General features: G+C 35.8%; 1 protein-coding gene across 13 annotated transcripts in view; it reads right to left on the reverse strand.

The window, feature by feature from the left end:
* Positions 1-1,888: 1,888 nt before the first annotated feature.
* The window catches only part of TRPC1 (transient receptor potential cation channel subfamily C member 1), a 65,045-nt gene continuing 50,222 nt past the window's right edge, over positions 1,889-16,711 (reverse strand). For all 13 annotated transcript variants that reach the window (XM_027061681.2, XM_015080430.3, XM_027061678.2 and 10 more), the window contains 4 exons: positions 7,420-7,595; positions 5,558-5,759; positions 4,801-4,995; positions 1,889-3,816 (listed from right to left, as the gene is read on the reverse strand). In XM_027061681.2, coding sequence (XP_026917482.1) covers positions 3,589-3,816; positions 4,801-4,995; positions 5,558-5,759; positions 7,420-7,595 — 801 coding nt within the window. In that variant the 3' untranslated portion in view covers positions 1,889-3,588. The remainder of the gene's footprint in view (positions 3,817-4,800; positions 4,996-5,557; positions 5,760-7,419; positions 7,596-16,711) is intronic.

Raw genomic sequence — 16,711 nt, forward strand, 5'->3', positions numbered from 1 at the left:
AAATTTATATGACAGAGGAAGAAAGCTAGAATAGCCAATTATTTTGAAAAAATAGTACAAAATAATTTACCTTGGCATTTATTACTACATTTCACCCCACTGTGTTGTTAATGATGGGCTACTAACTTGCATAAGCACTGTTTTCTTTGGACTAATAATGATTTAGGTCTACTGTTATTTTTTTCTTTTAGTAAGTTGTAGGCTTATGTATTTTTTTCAGGTTAATGAAGCATAATTTGTATTCATTAAAATTCACCCTTTTTAAGTGTACCGTTTGATTATGCAATCAGCCTTCTCCCACTAGATCTTAATAACCAATGGTCTGATTTGGATTTCCATAGCTTTTTTTTTCTAGAATGTCATGTAAATGGAATCATACTGTATGTAGCCTTTTCATCACTTAGCATAATACTTCTAAGACTCATCTATGGGGGGGCTTGGGGGGCTTTGTCGGTTAAGCGCCTGACTTTGGCTCAGGCCATGATCTCAGTTCTTGAGTTCGAGCCCCATGTCAGGCTCTGTGCTAACAGCTCAGAGCCTGGAGCCTGCTTTGGATTCTGTGTCTCCCTCACTCTCTGCTCCTCCCCCACTCGCACTCCGTGTGTGTCTCTTTCTCAAAAATAAACAACCATTTAAAAAAAAAAAAAAGACGTATGTTATTGCATAGATCGGTAGTTTGTCCCTGTATTAACTTGGCTAGGCTAATTTATGTTTCCCAGAATTGTCTTTCTTACATACCCTTAGGGTAAACCACAAGGCACACTGTTTGTTTTTGTTTTAAGTTTATTTGGGGGGGGGAGGGGGGAGGTAGAGAGAAGGGGGGTGGAGAGAGGGAGAGGGAAAGGGAGAGAGACGGAGAGAGAGAATCCCAAGCAGGCTCTGTGCTGTCAGCACAGAGCCCAACACAGGGCTCAATTTCACAAACTGTGAAATAATGACCTGAGCCAAAATCAAGAGTCAGAGGCTTAACCAACTGAGTCATCCAGGTGCCCCACAAGACACATTTTAAAGTGAAATTTGAAGGGCAGAAGTGAAGAGGCAGTGATCTCATTTCTTATGCAGGCACTTTTGTAGCTTGAACATGGGGTAACTTACCTGCTGGCTCAACTTTTGGGGTGGGACAACAGTCTGACCTACATTGTTTCACCTTTCCTTGGATCCTCCTTCAGCTTCTTGGACTCCTGGGCCAGGTGTGTGTTTAGCAACCTGGCAAAAGGCAACTTTTCACAAAGGATACACACATCGTCAAAGTTGGAGACAGTAAGAAGTGACACAGGTCTCAGTGTCAACTGCCTACCATGTGAACTTTAACTCTAGCATTAGATGCAAACAATAGACTCACAGAGACTGCTTAACCAACTCCAACGTGTAACAGCAAATCCCTGTAAACAAATCACTATACAAACATGTATACATATATGCCTGCAAATATCCTAGTAGTTCTGCTTCTCTGACTGAACTCTGATACAATTCTTTTGTATAACCGAGTAAATAAATACCTACCATACGGATGTACACCTTGTTTATCCATTCACCAGCTGATGGACATTTGGCTGTTTTCAGCAATCTAGTTTGGGATCATGAATAAAGTTGCTATAAATGTTCACAGACACAGGTCTTTGTGTGAACATATTATTTCAAAACATGGTATTTATAAATACAAGAAATAGCTAAAAGAGTTCATTATGTTTGCCACTGGAGGTGGAAAGGGGCACAGAGGGGTCCGATGTTGATGTTTTACATTTTAGATCTTTCTAACCATGATTTAAAAAAAAAAAAAATACACTAAATTGTATACTTTCAAAGAGTGAATTTTACGCCATGTGAATTATATTTCAACACAAAAGTATAAAAGTATATGATAATACAATAAACAGATCCCACCAACTTATAATCTAATGTCAAGTTTTATTTACCTTTTTTCTTACAATATGCTGTCATCCAAAATATACCTTATAAGTAATTCATGCATACAGTAGGCACTCTATAAATATTTTGATTTAATAATTAGGTATTTTTTAGAATGACTAAAAATCCTGATGTAAAATCCCAACTGGGAAGTGCATAATCCCATTGTAGACAAAATATATAACTTTACAATAAACATTTTTATAAGAATTTGCCCCAAAGAGGGAACACTTACAACTTGGAAATTAAAAAATAAAAAGTAAAAAGCAAGATGAAGCATAATACTAATATATTTAGACAATGACCCCCCGGACCAGTGGGGCTTACAGACCTAGGGTTACCTGCACCCTGTGGCCTTAACACCATCTGAAATTCAGTTAAGGAGATAATTATATACCTAATAACCTCTTAACTGGAAATGCTGCAAGAAAATACAAGCAATAGCCTGTGAAACTTTTTTAACTACATCCCTCACATGAACGCAGGAAAAAATTTTTTACTACATATCTTATTCTCCAATTTAAAAAAATCAAGGCTTTTTATCTTAAGCAGTAAGAGTGATCCACAAATAAGCAAGAAGTCACTTTTATAGAAGCTATGTTAAATTCTGTGGAAAATACTTTGGGAGATTAGTTCAAGAACCTTAGTCCAAATATAAATAAATCCTCGCATTAAAGGGTCTTCCAATTTACAAAAACAAAACACGCTGTGACCACATATGATAAAGTATCTTCTAAATCCTTATTTTGGGTTAGCTTTATAACTATGAACAGTCACTCCAAACTGAAAAATGAAAGAGACTGTAGCACTATTATGATAAAGAAAAATTAAAAGCCACCAAATGCCTAACCTTAGTGAAATACCTGTGCAAACCTATAAACATACTCAAATACTCTATTTCTATAAAATGAAAAGTCTACTGACTATATCTTTCAAAAACTATATAATTCCATAAAAATTTAAATATATAGACTATACCAATACATGGAAATGTATATATAAAATATTATTAAGTGAAAAAAACCAAAAAATATAAAGTGAATACAACCATGTAAAAGTAAATATATTACAATAACAAAAACTGTGAAGTGACTTAAAATTTATAGAGACATAAACAGATTCAAATATCCATTAGAGGTTTTTCTTTGTTACTTAAGATTATAACAAAATAAAAAAAAATAGACTATTATTTTAGATTAAACTATACTCCTAAACAATAAATACTGAACTAATGTGAACTCCTAAAACAGAGATTTTAAAAACCATGACTTAACTATATTTCAAGTGTATCCTATGGATGGAGACCAGCCCACATTTGCTGATCTTCACTTTACAAAACCTTCTGGCAATGTGCACAATTATAACTGCCCTTCTTAAACATAAAAAGAAAAAAATTTAAAGCACTGTTCAAGTAAGAAAACCAAGCAGCATGCTAACAAAATCTATCTACTTAATCTGTTTTGCACCTGCAAAAAAGCTACTAATAGAGGGTTTTAAAAAACTAATCCTATATACATATTTTACATAATATATTTATGCTATAAATATTTTAAAGAATGGCTTTTACATAATTCTTCATTTTAATTCAATATATATCTTACTGATTTAATTGCAAATTATGCAAATCCAATCTTTCAGATTTATTACTTAAAATTATTCTCTACATGGTTTAGAAAATGGTTAATTTCTTGGGTAAAACATAGCATATTTAGAAGTCCGAAAGCCAAGTAAATCCCTTATTTCATTTCGGAATTTTGAAAGATCTTGGCGTAGTTCATTTAGATTTTCCACGGTTGCCTGATCTGTACTTTGCATCTTCTGTCTCATGGATGTCAAGTAACGATGCACTAGGCAGCACATCACTTTTTGGTAGTTTTCATCTCTCTTTTGTTTCAAATTTCTCCATTCCTTCAAAACAATTATATGATACAATTTTATAAACAATATTTAAATGAGGTGAATTTTTAAGATTTTTCACAGATACAAACACATGTTTTATTGGGCTATATTTTTGGGACTATATGTTACAAAATAATATTCATCACTTGTTTAAAACAGATACAGCCTGCCTATTTGTTTTATTCATTCACCTATATGCTTCTCTGGATTTAAAAATATTCTTAGGAATCCTCAATTTATAGGAAGGATTAGCAAACTACAACCCACAGGACAAGTACATCCTGTTTCCTATTTTTTAATGGCCTGTGAGCCAAGAGTGGTTTTTTACAGATGAATATTTATAATTAATTTGATGATAGGTAATACTGATTTTGAGACCCAATTAAACAAAATGTTATTCCCCCCCAAAATGGAATTCCATTCTTTTCATTAGATCTGTATTACAAAAAATTATTAAATTATTACTCAATTAATGTTACATTTTAAATTTCACCAATAAAAATTTTGTGGAAATTTGTGTTCTTTCTTGTTATATTACTTATTATAGTCATAAAGTATTTTTGATTTTGTCTCAGTCTGCTAAGTCCAAAAGGTTTACTAATAGGCCCTTTAAAGAAAGGTTTGCCAACCTCTGGTTTATAGCAACATGAACTGAATTATTCATGTAATGAATAACTTTCAAGAAAAACTAGAAAAATGAGATGGCTCCAGTAGTCAATCTTTATCTATGCTGACAGAATTGGCATTCTAAATATTTCCCATGTTTTAAAACTTGAGACAAGATTTCATAAAAAAAAAAAAAAAATCATAGCTCTATCTCTCACATATTGAATCCTTACTTTATGTTAGATACTATGCCATGCATTAGGGATATATGAGTAAAAAAAAAAATCAGACAGTCCCAGGCCTTAAGGAGCCTGCATATTTACACTCTAGGAAACATCAGTGATTAGGAATTGTTAAAATTTCCAAGTTGCAATTTTAATATCTTACCTTTAAACTGTTTTGCCGTTTAACCTTGCCTTTGGATGTATGAGAGCAAATCCACTTACTGAGGCTACTAATCATATAGCAAATAGTCTTTGGTGAAGGAATAATATTGAAAGGTGGGGGTAATGTACATTTGTCATCAAAGTAGCTAAGCCACAACTTTGCTCGAGCAAACTTCCATTCCTTGTCTTCATGATTCTGTAAGAGCCAAATGAAAAAGCAACACAGAATGTGAACACACACACACACACACGGGGGAGGGAAGGGCAAAGGAGAGAGAGATGTGGAGGGGGGGGGGGATATCATTTTACATGGTCCAAATGTTTGATGTCCAAATGTTTACACAGCTTGTAGGTAAAAATTTGGTTCAAGAGTTGTAGTTAATATACATTACTTACATTTAAAAAATCTATATTTAGGGGCGCCTGAGTGGCTCAGTTGGTTAAGCATCCAACTTCAGCTCAGGTCATGATCTCGCGATTCAGGAGTTCGAGCCCTGTGTCAGGCTCTGTGCTGACAACTCAGAGCTTGGAGCCTACTTCAGATTCTGTGTCTCCCCCTCTCTCTGACCTTCCCTCACTTGTGCGCTCTCTCTCTCTCTCTCTCAAAAATAAATAAAAACGTTAAAAAGTTTTTTTTAATCTGTATTTAATTTTAAAATACTAATCCTTAATTCTTATAATCTTTGGCTGCCTTATCTACTACATACATTTGGTATGATCTGAAAGAATATAAAGTTTTTACAAGAATGAATACTTACTGCTATCAACTGAAAGCTTTTATGAAGCATTGCCACCAGCAGCTTGGTAAGCACGATCACAACCACGACATTGTATGTCCCAACAATAACAGCTCCAACAAAGGACTGCAATTCTTCTCCATAACTAAATCTTGTGACAAAGATTGCCACATGTGCTAAGGAGAAAATATACCAGAACAAAGCAAAGCAAGTGCCAATGAACCTGTAAAGACAATTACATTTCTGTTTAAAAGAAAATTAAAGCACTTAATTAGCAAAAATGAAGAACTCATTCATATTAACATTCCATAAGTAAAACATTGATAATCCAAGAATACATTTTAAAATGAATGAGATTGAACCCAACAGTTTACATATGTCTTAAACAAAGAAATACACTTAAAAGGATAAATTATTTTCTTTAACCTCCTACTGCTTTTGTATTATCAACATAGCAGCCTCTAAGACCCTGTTTGTGCCTAATTAGATGTTGCCACTCCTCTGTTTAAAAACTTCAAATGGCTCTCAATCTCAATAGCCCAAAGTCCTTACAAAGATCACAGATCAACAACATTCTACATGATCCTCATTACCTTTTGGACCCCATCTCTTACAACTTGCCCTCATTCACTACATTCCATCCACAGTGGCCTCCTGGTTTTTCCTTGAACAGCCAGCCACACTCCCATCCCAGGGCACTTGCCTTTGCCATTCCTTGGATCGGTGAATGCTCTTTCTCCAACTATCTTCTTCATGGCTTGATCCTTCATCAACTTAGTATCTTTACCTGAATGTCATCTCTTGCGAGGCCTTCCCTAGTCTATTTAAAATTGCAACCTCTCACACATAGGGAGAAGCCTGGCCAAGCTTTGTCTCTTTGGTCCTTTTTATTGTGTAATATATATTTTATTTCTCTTTTTATTGACTATATCACCTCACTGTAATATAAACTCTATGAGGCAGTTTTGCTCACTGGTACTTCATTCACTCAGTACTTTGAACAGTGTCTGTTATATAGAAGGTGTTAAATAAATACTTATTATTCATTTAATCTTAAATAAGATGACATCCAAGTATCTAAAGAATAGTTGGTACATAACAAACACAACAAATACCTAATTCCACACCCCTTCTCCATTATGCTACTTAAAAATGAGGGGAGGTATTTTGTCTGCCTCACAACTGGTTGTTTAAGTTCTTATGATACAGTAAATTAGAGAAAAAAATTGTTCATGAAGCTCTAATGATTCTCAATTCTATTGACCTACTGAAGTGTTGAAAATATGAGAGATGGTTTTGCCTGTAACAATAATGGACAGTTGCTGACATTTAATTTGTGAAAAGTATGGGGTGCCTGGGTGGCTCAGTTGGTTAAGCATCCAACTTCGGTTCAAGGTCATGATCTCACAATTCGGGATTTCGAGCCCTGAGTTGGGCTCTGTGCTGACAGCTCATTGCCTGGAGCCTGCTGCAGATGCTGTGTTTCCCTCACTCTTTGCCCCTGCCCTGCTCATGCTCTGTCTCTCAAAAATAAATAAATGTTAAAAAAATTTTTAATAAAAAAATATGTGAAGAGCAGAGACATCTTGCAATACGCAGGACTGACAGAAAACTGTCTTGCCCCAAATCCTAACAGTGTACAAAATGCCAAGAACTCCTCTGTTAAGACAAGCAGCAGGGGAAACAATGTAATATCGTGGGCCTGTTAATCGCTTAAGATTCTATTTATGTAAAGAAAACTACAACATGATTAATGAAAAAGTAAGTATTTATTAAAAAGGAATGTCTTAAAGAAAATTTGAAGTTCTATTTCTATAGGTACTAATTCATATATAATACAATAGAGAGAAATATATTTACTAAAAATTTAAAAAGACACTCACGAATGGAAGGTATCATTACTTTGCTGTTCACAGAAGATGCCCACACAGTCCTTCTGTTCTTTTGGGGTATAGCCTTTATCATACAGTTGTGTCAGTCCAATTGTGAAAGAAAACAAAACAAGAAGGAACATCCCAAGAAATTTTCCAAAATCTTGTAACATCTGTCCCATTGAAATCTGTGGAATATATTATATAGGTGTTCATTAAAATTATCAGGAAAACAAAATATTAAGTATTAAATGACCAGGCAATAAAAGTAAAACAAACATATGACTCCTTTTATTCCATCTGGTTAAGATAGTTCCATACTTTTAAGACATCAAAAGTCTCACTGACAAACAAAAAGCCATTCTAGGGGTGCCAGTGTGGCTCAGTTGGTTAAGCTACCGACTCTTGATCTCAGCTCAGGTCTTGTTGTCAGGGGTGTGAGTTCAAGCCCATGCTGGGCTTTGTACTAGGTGTGAAGGCTACTTTAAAAAAAAAAAAGGTTGTCTGGGTGGTTCAGTTGGTTAAGCATCTGACTTCAGCTCAGGTCATGATCTCGCAATTCATGGGTTCTAGCCCCATGTCCAGCTCTGTGCTGACAGCTCAGAACCTGGAGCCTGCTTCAGATTCTGTGTCTCCCTCTCTCTCTGCCCCTCGTCTGCTCACACTGTCTCTCTCTCTCTCTCTCTCTCTCAAAAATAAGTAAACATTAAAAAAAAAAAAAAAGCCATCCTAATCATGCCAGCACTGTTAGTGTTGGATGGCACATTTCTTGAATCTGGACCAGGTCTGCAGAGGACACTGCTGGGAAGAAGTAAGAGGCTGAGACATGGAGATTTAAGAAAAGGCCTAATTTGCAAGGAATAGAAGGAAAATTCCTTGCTCAAGCCTAAAGGGAAATAAACGCTTATGTTTTTTATGGCTTCTTAAAGTTTACAACTATAAAATCATATGACATAAAGTATTTAATTTGCTTTTTGTGACCAATTCTAAACCAATTCTCCAAAGATAGCATTTCCTCCTCTAGGACTGCCCTAATCTTTTTTTGCCAAGGTGGTCAATTTTCTTTCATTTTAGGTCAATTATAAGAAAATATGTGTGCAAACCAGATGAATAGGTCTAATTAACATGGGTATCTTTTGTAATGCAGTCACATGTAGTGTGTCTGGGAGCTTTATTCAAGCCTAATTTCATTGTCCTCCAATACTCTTTCAAAATCTGGGTGATAGGTACTTTTCATAAATTCTTGGTATTTAAATTAGCATACAAATTTGGAGAATAATTTGACATTACCCTTTTGACCCAACAATTCTATCCCTTGGCATTTAGCCAATAGATAGGAAATATGCAAAATGCACGTATATACATGGGTTTTCACTGCAGCACTGTTAGAGGTCACAAAAAAATTAGAACATCTTAAATGTTGTTAAAAAGAATGAAGTACATCTATATGTGCTGGTGTAGAAAAATGTCTATAAAATATTAAGTCAAAAAAGCTGGGTATAGAACAGTATTATAACAGATCCCATTTCTATTTCTTTAAAGTATAAATCAGATATATATTTCGTATAGATAGGATTTAATACGCACAGTACATTTCTGGAAGTTTACACAAGAGACTGTTTAATAGTGCTTAAATATGGAAGGTAGGACTTGGGGTTGGAAGGCAGACTTTCTTCCTTTGAATTTTCTTTACTGTATGCATTTCTTTTTTTTTTTTTTTGCATTTATTACTTATACAAAAAATAGGGTTTAAAAATAACCCTTCCTCAAAACTTACCAGATCAATTTTACACAGTTAATTAAATCCAGCTTCAAATAAAATGTCTAACTGCCTCAAACCTACCAAAATAAAATATGCCACTTACCACTGATACAAAATGGTAGTGACATTGAGCAAGTGGCCAAACCTCTCTAACCCACTAAAGTGAGCCAGCCAATTAAGTAAAAGAGGGGTGCTAAAATTTTTTAGGCACACCACAGCCTGGTAAACTGGACTCTGCAACAGTGAAGAGGTCCAATATGCATGGCTTGCACATTTGACTAGGCCATGTAGTACCTTTTGAAGTCTTGTGCTTCCCTCACTTCCCACTGCAAAATTTTGAGAGAAGAAATAGGGAGCTTTTAAACTCAGCAAGCTTTACATGTGTGAGAAAGAGAAGAAATACATTTCCTTCTTAATCAATGATAGCTTTATACCGAAGTACCTTGGAAAGAAATCATTTTTAATGTTTATTTTTGAGAGAGAGAGAGAGAGAGACTGAGACAGAGCGGGAGTGGGGGAAGGGCAGAGAGAGAGGGAAACACAGAATCCGAAATAGGCTCTAGGCTCTGAGCTGTCAGCACAGAGCCCGATACAGGGCTCAGAGACTGACGTGGGGCTCAAACCCACAAACGTGAGATCATGACCTGAGGTGCAGTCAGACACTTAAATCCACTGAGCCACTCAGGCGCCCCTACTGGAGATTTATCCTTAGGAGATAATTTAAAAGAGGCAAAGACCCTACATACAGAGCACTGTGTAGAAGAGCAAAAACATGCCAAATATCTGATAGAGTGAAGGCTGGTATCGTTAGGGTTCATATCATGTGTTAAATTATAAAACTTGCTGAAAAAATGAAGCAATAATAATGACAACTTCTAGTCATTCTCCTTCCAAATCTTCCTCCAGAAAAAACCATAATTACCTGTCTAAAAATTCTATCTGATCAAGCCATTCACACTCAAAACCTCCTTTGCATGTATGATAATATTCAAATTCCTGGCACAGAGGCCTTCAGAGTCCAGCCCAGTCTATTTTTTTCAGCCTCATCTTCCCAAATGCCACCCACTGTCCAAATACGAAAGACATCCTGTCTTCTCTAAGCACGCCATGCTTTTATGACTTCATGTTTCTGTACATGTAACTTTGTTCTTTGCCAGGAAAGCTTTTTATCCCTTCAAGGCCCAGATCAAATGTCACCTTTTCTAAGAAGCTGTCCAGATTCTCTCCAAGCACCCCCTCAGTTATGCTCCAAAGTACTTTGTCCATTATCTCTAAAATCATATTTTTCACTTTATACCAATATTTACGTTTGTCTCTTCTAGCAGGCTGTAAGAGCAGGCACCATATCAATAAGCTTCAAAGCCCAGCATATTAGCTTCAAAGCCCAGCCCAGCACATAGCTACTTTTTATATGCCTTATTATATAACTCTCTACCATTTTCCAAGAGGTATCATGTATTTTTATTTATCCTGTAGGATCAGAAAGGCTAGTATTATCTCTCTTTTTCCAAGTGACAAACTGAAGCTCAAAGAGATTGTGACTTGCTCAGGGTAACAGAATAGATGGCAGAGGTAGAATTCAATTCTTGCTTCTAACTCCTTGCAAAAGCTTTTCTGAAACATCACTTTGTGATTTTTATCTTAGCTCTCCCATTAAAAATTTGGGGCTGTGCCACTCTGGAAAACTGTGTGGACGTTCCTCAAAAAATTAAAAACAGAACTACCCTAAGACCCAGCAATTGCACTACTAGGAATTTATCCAAGGGATACAGGAGTGCTGATTCATAGGGGCACATGTACCCCAAAGTTTACAGCAGTGCTTTCAACAATAGCCAAATTATGGAAAGAGCCTAAATGTCCATCAACTGACAAATGGAAAAAGAAGATGTGGTTTATATATACAATGGAATACTACCTGGCAATGAGAAAGAATGAAATCATGCCATTTGCAGCAACATGGATGAAACTGGAGGGTATTATGCTAAGTGAAATAAGTCAGTCAGAGAAAGACAGGTTATCATATGTTTTCACTCATATGTGGATCTTGAGAAACTTAACAGAAAACCATGGGGGAAGGAAAGGGGGGAAAGTAGTTACAAATAGGGAGGGAGGGAGGCAAACCACAAGAGACTCTTAAATACAGAGAACAAACTGAGGGTTGATGGGAGGGTGGGGGAAAGGGGAAAGTGGGTGATGGGCATTGATAAGGGCACTTGTTGGGATGAGCACTAGGTGTTGTATGTAAGCCAATTTGACAATAAATTATATTTAAAAAATTGGGGGCTGTGTGCAATTAAGGATTTCATTCTCATGTAATGAGCTTATTGAATTAATACATGAATAAATATCCAAAAAAGATGTAACTATTAACATTTTACACCAAGTCTTTTTTTCTAACATTGTGTGAGCTGGGCCATAGTTTCCTGACCTATAAAAGAGGTGGTCATATGCTACATCAAACTCACTCATCTACATGCTATTAAAACTTGGCCAGATTTTATGCCAATCTATTTAATCAGCATCTCTGAGGGCAGGACTTAGATATACAGATTTGATGTGCAACCCTAGTGATTCTGAGTCTCACCAACCTGGGAACTCCTAGACTAATGACCTCTAAGTTTCCCTCTAAGTATAACATTTATGCTTCCAAAGAAAAATGTCCATCCCCAGTATACCCTAAAATGCAAGGCACTTTGAAATGAAATCACCCTTTACTCACTGCAAATGACAACAATATGCCATTTATGTGATACAGAACACTAAATTAAATCTATTAATTATTCAGTAAAGCCAAATGATTCACTATGAATAAAGTATGCGTTTATGTGTCAGATGCTACACTTATTTTCCAAGTTTCTTTGTATTATTTTTCAGATTTGCGACAGTTAACTCCACTAACTATAAAGGAAATGAAGAAACGGCTCTAATGATTTATGTAAAGTTCATCATGTGTCAGGAAACCTGCTATGAGATGCATCTTATATATACTGACCCATTTAATCCTCACAACAATGACACAGAACCTGAGACTCACAGAGATGAGTAACAGTAACAGTAAGTTACAGAGCAAAATTTGAACCCAGTTGGTTGGTTCTGTCTTGTTCTTTCTGTCTAATGACCCAACTACAAGTGCTTAATTCATCTGAAACATGTGGATAAATCAGGAAGAATTTTTAAGATCTGTAAATTATTAAAGCCTGCCCAAAGAAGTATTGTACAATAAAAGTTAACGAGGGAATCATATTACTCTCTAGCAATGAAAACAGAGAGGCAAGTTAGCAGATTGGTGAAGATCTTTAGCTCTGGAGCCAAACCACTGGGTTAGAATCCCAGTTTGGCTACTTACCAGCTGTGTGACCTTGTGCAAGTTACTTAATATCTCTATGCCTCAGTTTCTTCCTCTGTAAAATGGAAATAAAAGAGTCTGACTCTTAGAACTGTGAGGATTAAATGAGGTAATAAATGTAAATAAAGATCTTAGAATAGTATCCATGGTAAGGGCCCATATGTTAACAGTTATTATTATAATTACCACTTTATTTTTAGATTCTATCTTTACGTCTTTTTTTGTTAAGACGTGTAACATTACTGATTTATGTCCAATCATGACTCTTACATTTGCTGAAGCATATTAGGTAGCATCCTTCTTTTATAAAAGCAGAAGAACTTTGAAGAACAGGTTGGTCTGTGGATTCAGACAGACTCAGGTTCAGCTCTTGACTACTTCTTTCTAGTTCTGTGAACTACTTAACCTCTCTAAGCCTTAGATCCCCCATTTGTAAAATGGAAATAAAAATAACAAGGGTTGTGATGAGGATGAAATAAGGCGAAAAAACTTAGCACAGTGCCTGGCCCACATGAAATGTTAAACAAATGTGGTGGTTGTTATTATTTTGAATAAGCAGCTCCAGTAACAGGTAGTAGATATAGCCCAACAGCTTTATTCTTCTCACACACCAATCAGCATTTGTCTTTACCCAAGACCATTTAATTTATCAAATAGTAAGTGACTACTATGGCAAGGCAGTAAGTAAAGTGCAGATGAAAAAATAAAGATACAGTCCCTATCCTCAAGGAATTTTTAATTTAGTAGAGACAACACCGTCTATAATTTAAGACAAGCTAAATTTTAATTGTCTTACAATTAAGACAAGCCTTAGGAAGTGCTCATTGGAGGTTCAAAGTACCAAGTTCACTGGATGGAGTTATTCATTAGCAGGGGAGCAAGAGCATAGGAATGGATTTTCCAGAGGCAGGAGCTCTAACACTGGCACATGTTCCCTCTCCCTGGAATGCCTAACCCGCCTCCATTCTACTCATCTTTCAAGGCTTAATTCCAGTGTCATCTCTTCTGGTAAGTGCCTTAAACTGAAGTGAGTGCCCTTTCTATGAGCTGTGCCTATGACAGCAATTGCCACTGTAAATGTCATGCTTGCCTGTCACCCTCAGTGTACTTGAGTTCTTTAAGGAGATATTGGAGCATATTAATTTTTTTTTTCAGATTTACTTACTTACTTACTTACTTAAAGTAATCTCTATACCCAACACTGAACCCACGACCCCAAGATCAAAGAGTTGCATGCTCTTCTGACTGAGCCAGCTAGGTGCCCTGGAGCTTACTCATTTTAGTATTTTCAGTGTCTAGTACTTACCAGGCACTCAAAAACTGTTCACTGAATGAATAAAATTTTGACAAGTAGAGGAGTGGGTGGGACATTCTAAACAGGGTAATAACATAAACAATGTCATGGAATTGGGATAGCATGGGACATGTGTGAGATTACTGACTGGTCTTGGCCCAGATGGAGAAGTACTTCAGTAAGGGACAGAGATGAGTTTAGCGACAGATGGCTACAAAGTAAGTAGGGCCAGATGTAGAAAGCCACCTTCCAGAGTCTACCTACGACATAAGTTACAAATTTAATGAGCATAATCATAAAAATGTCAAGTACTAAAATAGAGGATTCAACCACTGCTGAATATAGAACCATTTTATATATTCCACTATATGATATTCCTGTGACCTTGATTTGCCTAGGACAGTCCCAGTTTCCACTTGTTTTCCCAAGTTAGTAATAAATAGCATCCCTTTCATTCCCCAAAGTGTCTCCATTTGGATGATAAAATATGGTCACTCTAACCAAGGGAGTAATCTGTACCCCTACCACAGGTTATATAACCAGTTAAAATAAAAGTCTGTCAACTTCTGCAAATATTTGGAAGGAAAAAAAGTTAATGGAGATAATCACAGTAATCACATAAAAACATTATCTGACATAACAGGTTATATATGTAAAGGAATAAAGTTGCTCTTTTGCTAAAGTAATTAACTTATTGTCAATTTTTTTTTCCATTTTACTTCTAGTTTTACATTCATAACTGGATTACTCCCTTTCAATTGAGTTCCTTACTTATGATGAACAAAATGGAAGAAAAATGTATTCTAAATTTTCTACAAGAACTTTTTCTAGAATATTTTGGAAGAACTATGCAATACAAATCTGTCATGTTAGTAAGACTACACTGTAACACAAATGTCTTTATTTGAAAATATCTTTAAGTAAAAGCCTGAAAATATGAATCTATAGATTCCTATTCAATATCTATTCTTTGCTCTCTTCCTGACTAACCAGACCTTGATTTTTTGGGGGGCAATTGAAAGTACTCATCTCCTCAGACTTCCTTGTAGCTACAAATGACCATATGACCAAATTCTGGCCAATGAGTTATAAGTGGAAATATGTGGTAGGGCTCCAGGGAAAATGATTGCTCTCTTGATAAAAAGAGAAAGACAGTTGGCCCATATTTTCTGGCTTTTGCCCTCTGTCTTTCCCCTTCTCTCTGTAGGATACAGACTTGATATAATGACTTGGAACAGGGAGCTTGCAACCATGAGGAACAGTAACACTGTAAAAATTGCAGACAACCTTCTGTCTGGGAAGATTTGCTTTGCAATACCAACTAATTCTATTTGTATTTCCAAATCCTTCAGTTCTGAGACTAGCCTATACCAGACAACAGTGGTCTGGGGTGAGGGTAAGGGGAGTTTTAAATGCAAAAAGGTGTCAAGAAACTTTTTGGGGTGATGCACATGCTAACTTGATTATGGTAGTGATTAAACAAATTTATACTTTTGAAAAACTCATCAAACTATATATTTAAGATGGGTTTATTTTACTGTATGCAAAGCATATCTTGCTAAAGATTATTTATTCTATTTATTTTTTTAAATCTTTCTTTCCTTCTTTTGAGAGAGAGAGGGAACGAGCAGGGGAGGGGGACAGAGACGGAAAGGGAGAGGGGGGGGGGGAAGGAGGTGGGGGGGGGGAGAGAGAGAGAGAGAGAGAGAGAGAGAGAGAGAGAGAGAGAAGAATCCCAAGCAGGCTCCATGCTGTCAGTGCAGAGCCCGAGGTGGGGCTTGATCTCACAAGCCTTCAGATCATGACCTGAGCTGCAATCAAGAGTCAGATGTTTAACTGACTGAGCCACCAGGTGCCCCAATAATGTTAAAAAATCATTCGCTTAACTAAATCATAATGTTTAAGCATATATTATGAGTAACCAGCAGACCTTTTTAAAAAATAGAACACAATAAATATTTGTTGGCTTCACCTAAATCATCTGTCAGTTCTATGGCCATTGAGACAATCTAAATTGTCCTGCTGGAGAAGAAAAACACAACAGCTGAAATGACAAAAACCTACTTATTCAGTATTTGTATACACATCTATATAGTTCTTTGGGGAAGAGATTAAGTCAGAAGACCTGACTCAATAGTTCTAAGAAAAATAGATAATTCACTAAGAAACAATAGCATACTTTTTCCTTTTTAACTCTTTGTAGAAATATATTTTAAAAAATACAGAAACTTGGTGATACATATAAAAAAAGAAAGAAACTTAGTGATATCATCAGCTTTTAGCTAAGAAAAAAACAAAAAAACAACAAAACAACACGCATGTAAAAATACTGTTGACTATTGACTAAAACAGTCATAGAAGATATTAGTGGCAAAATTAAATCAAAATAACAGTCTAAATCAGTGTTTCACATACTATTTTTTGGAGAAAAACAGAGACCTGAACATATCTAATGAAAAATGAGTATCACATTAAATGAGTTTATGTCATGATAGTTTGAACAAGGTTAAACAAGTTTCTTTATCTCTTTCTTACAAGCTTTAATGTGATAATGTGCACTGTGAATTAATCAGGACTTGGTTAAGGAACTCACACTCCAGGAAATACTGTTGCACGATGATAGCACAAGCCAAATCAAACCAAGTTTTTCCTACATATTTTATTTTCATATCTCTATTTGGAGAACATAATTATGCCTTTTCTTTAAAAATATCTCCTTTAAAAATGTTTTTAAAATCTACATTCCTAACAAATTTCGACTCATCAAGAAAAACTGAATATTGCTCAGATTCTCAGACTCATAACTCACAATATATGTAGAGCTACTCACCTACCAGAGTTGATCCCCTTTCTCTAAAAACAATCACTATTACAATCTGTGGTAAATTCAAACAATTATGAG

Source organism: Acinonyx jubatus, chromosome C2, assembly GCF_027475565.1.
Source record: "Acinonyx jubatus isolate Ajub_Pintada_27869175 chromosome C2, VMU_Ajub_asm_v1.0, whole genome shotgun sequence".
NCBI classification, from domain to species: Eukaryota; Metazoa; Chordata; class Mammalia; order Carnivora; family Felidae; genus Acinonyx; species Acinonyx jubatus.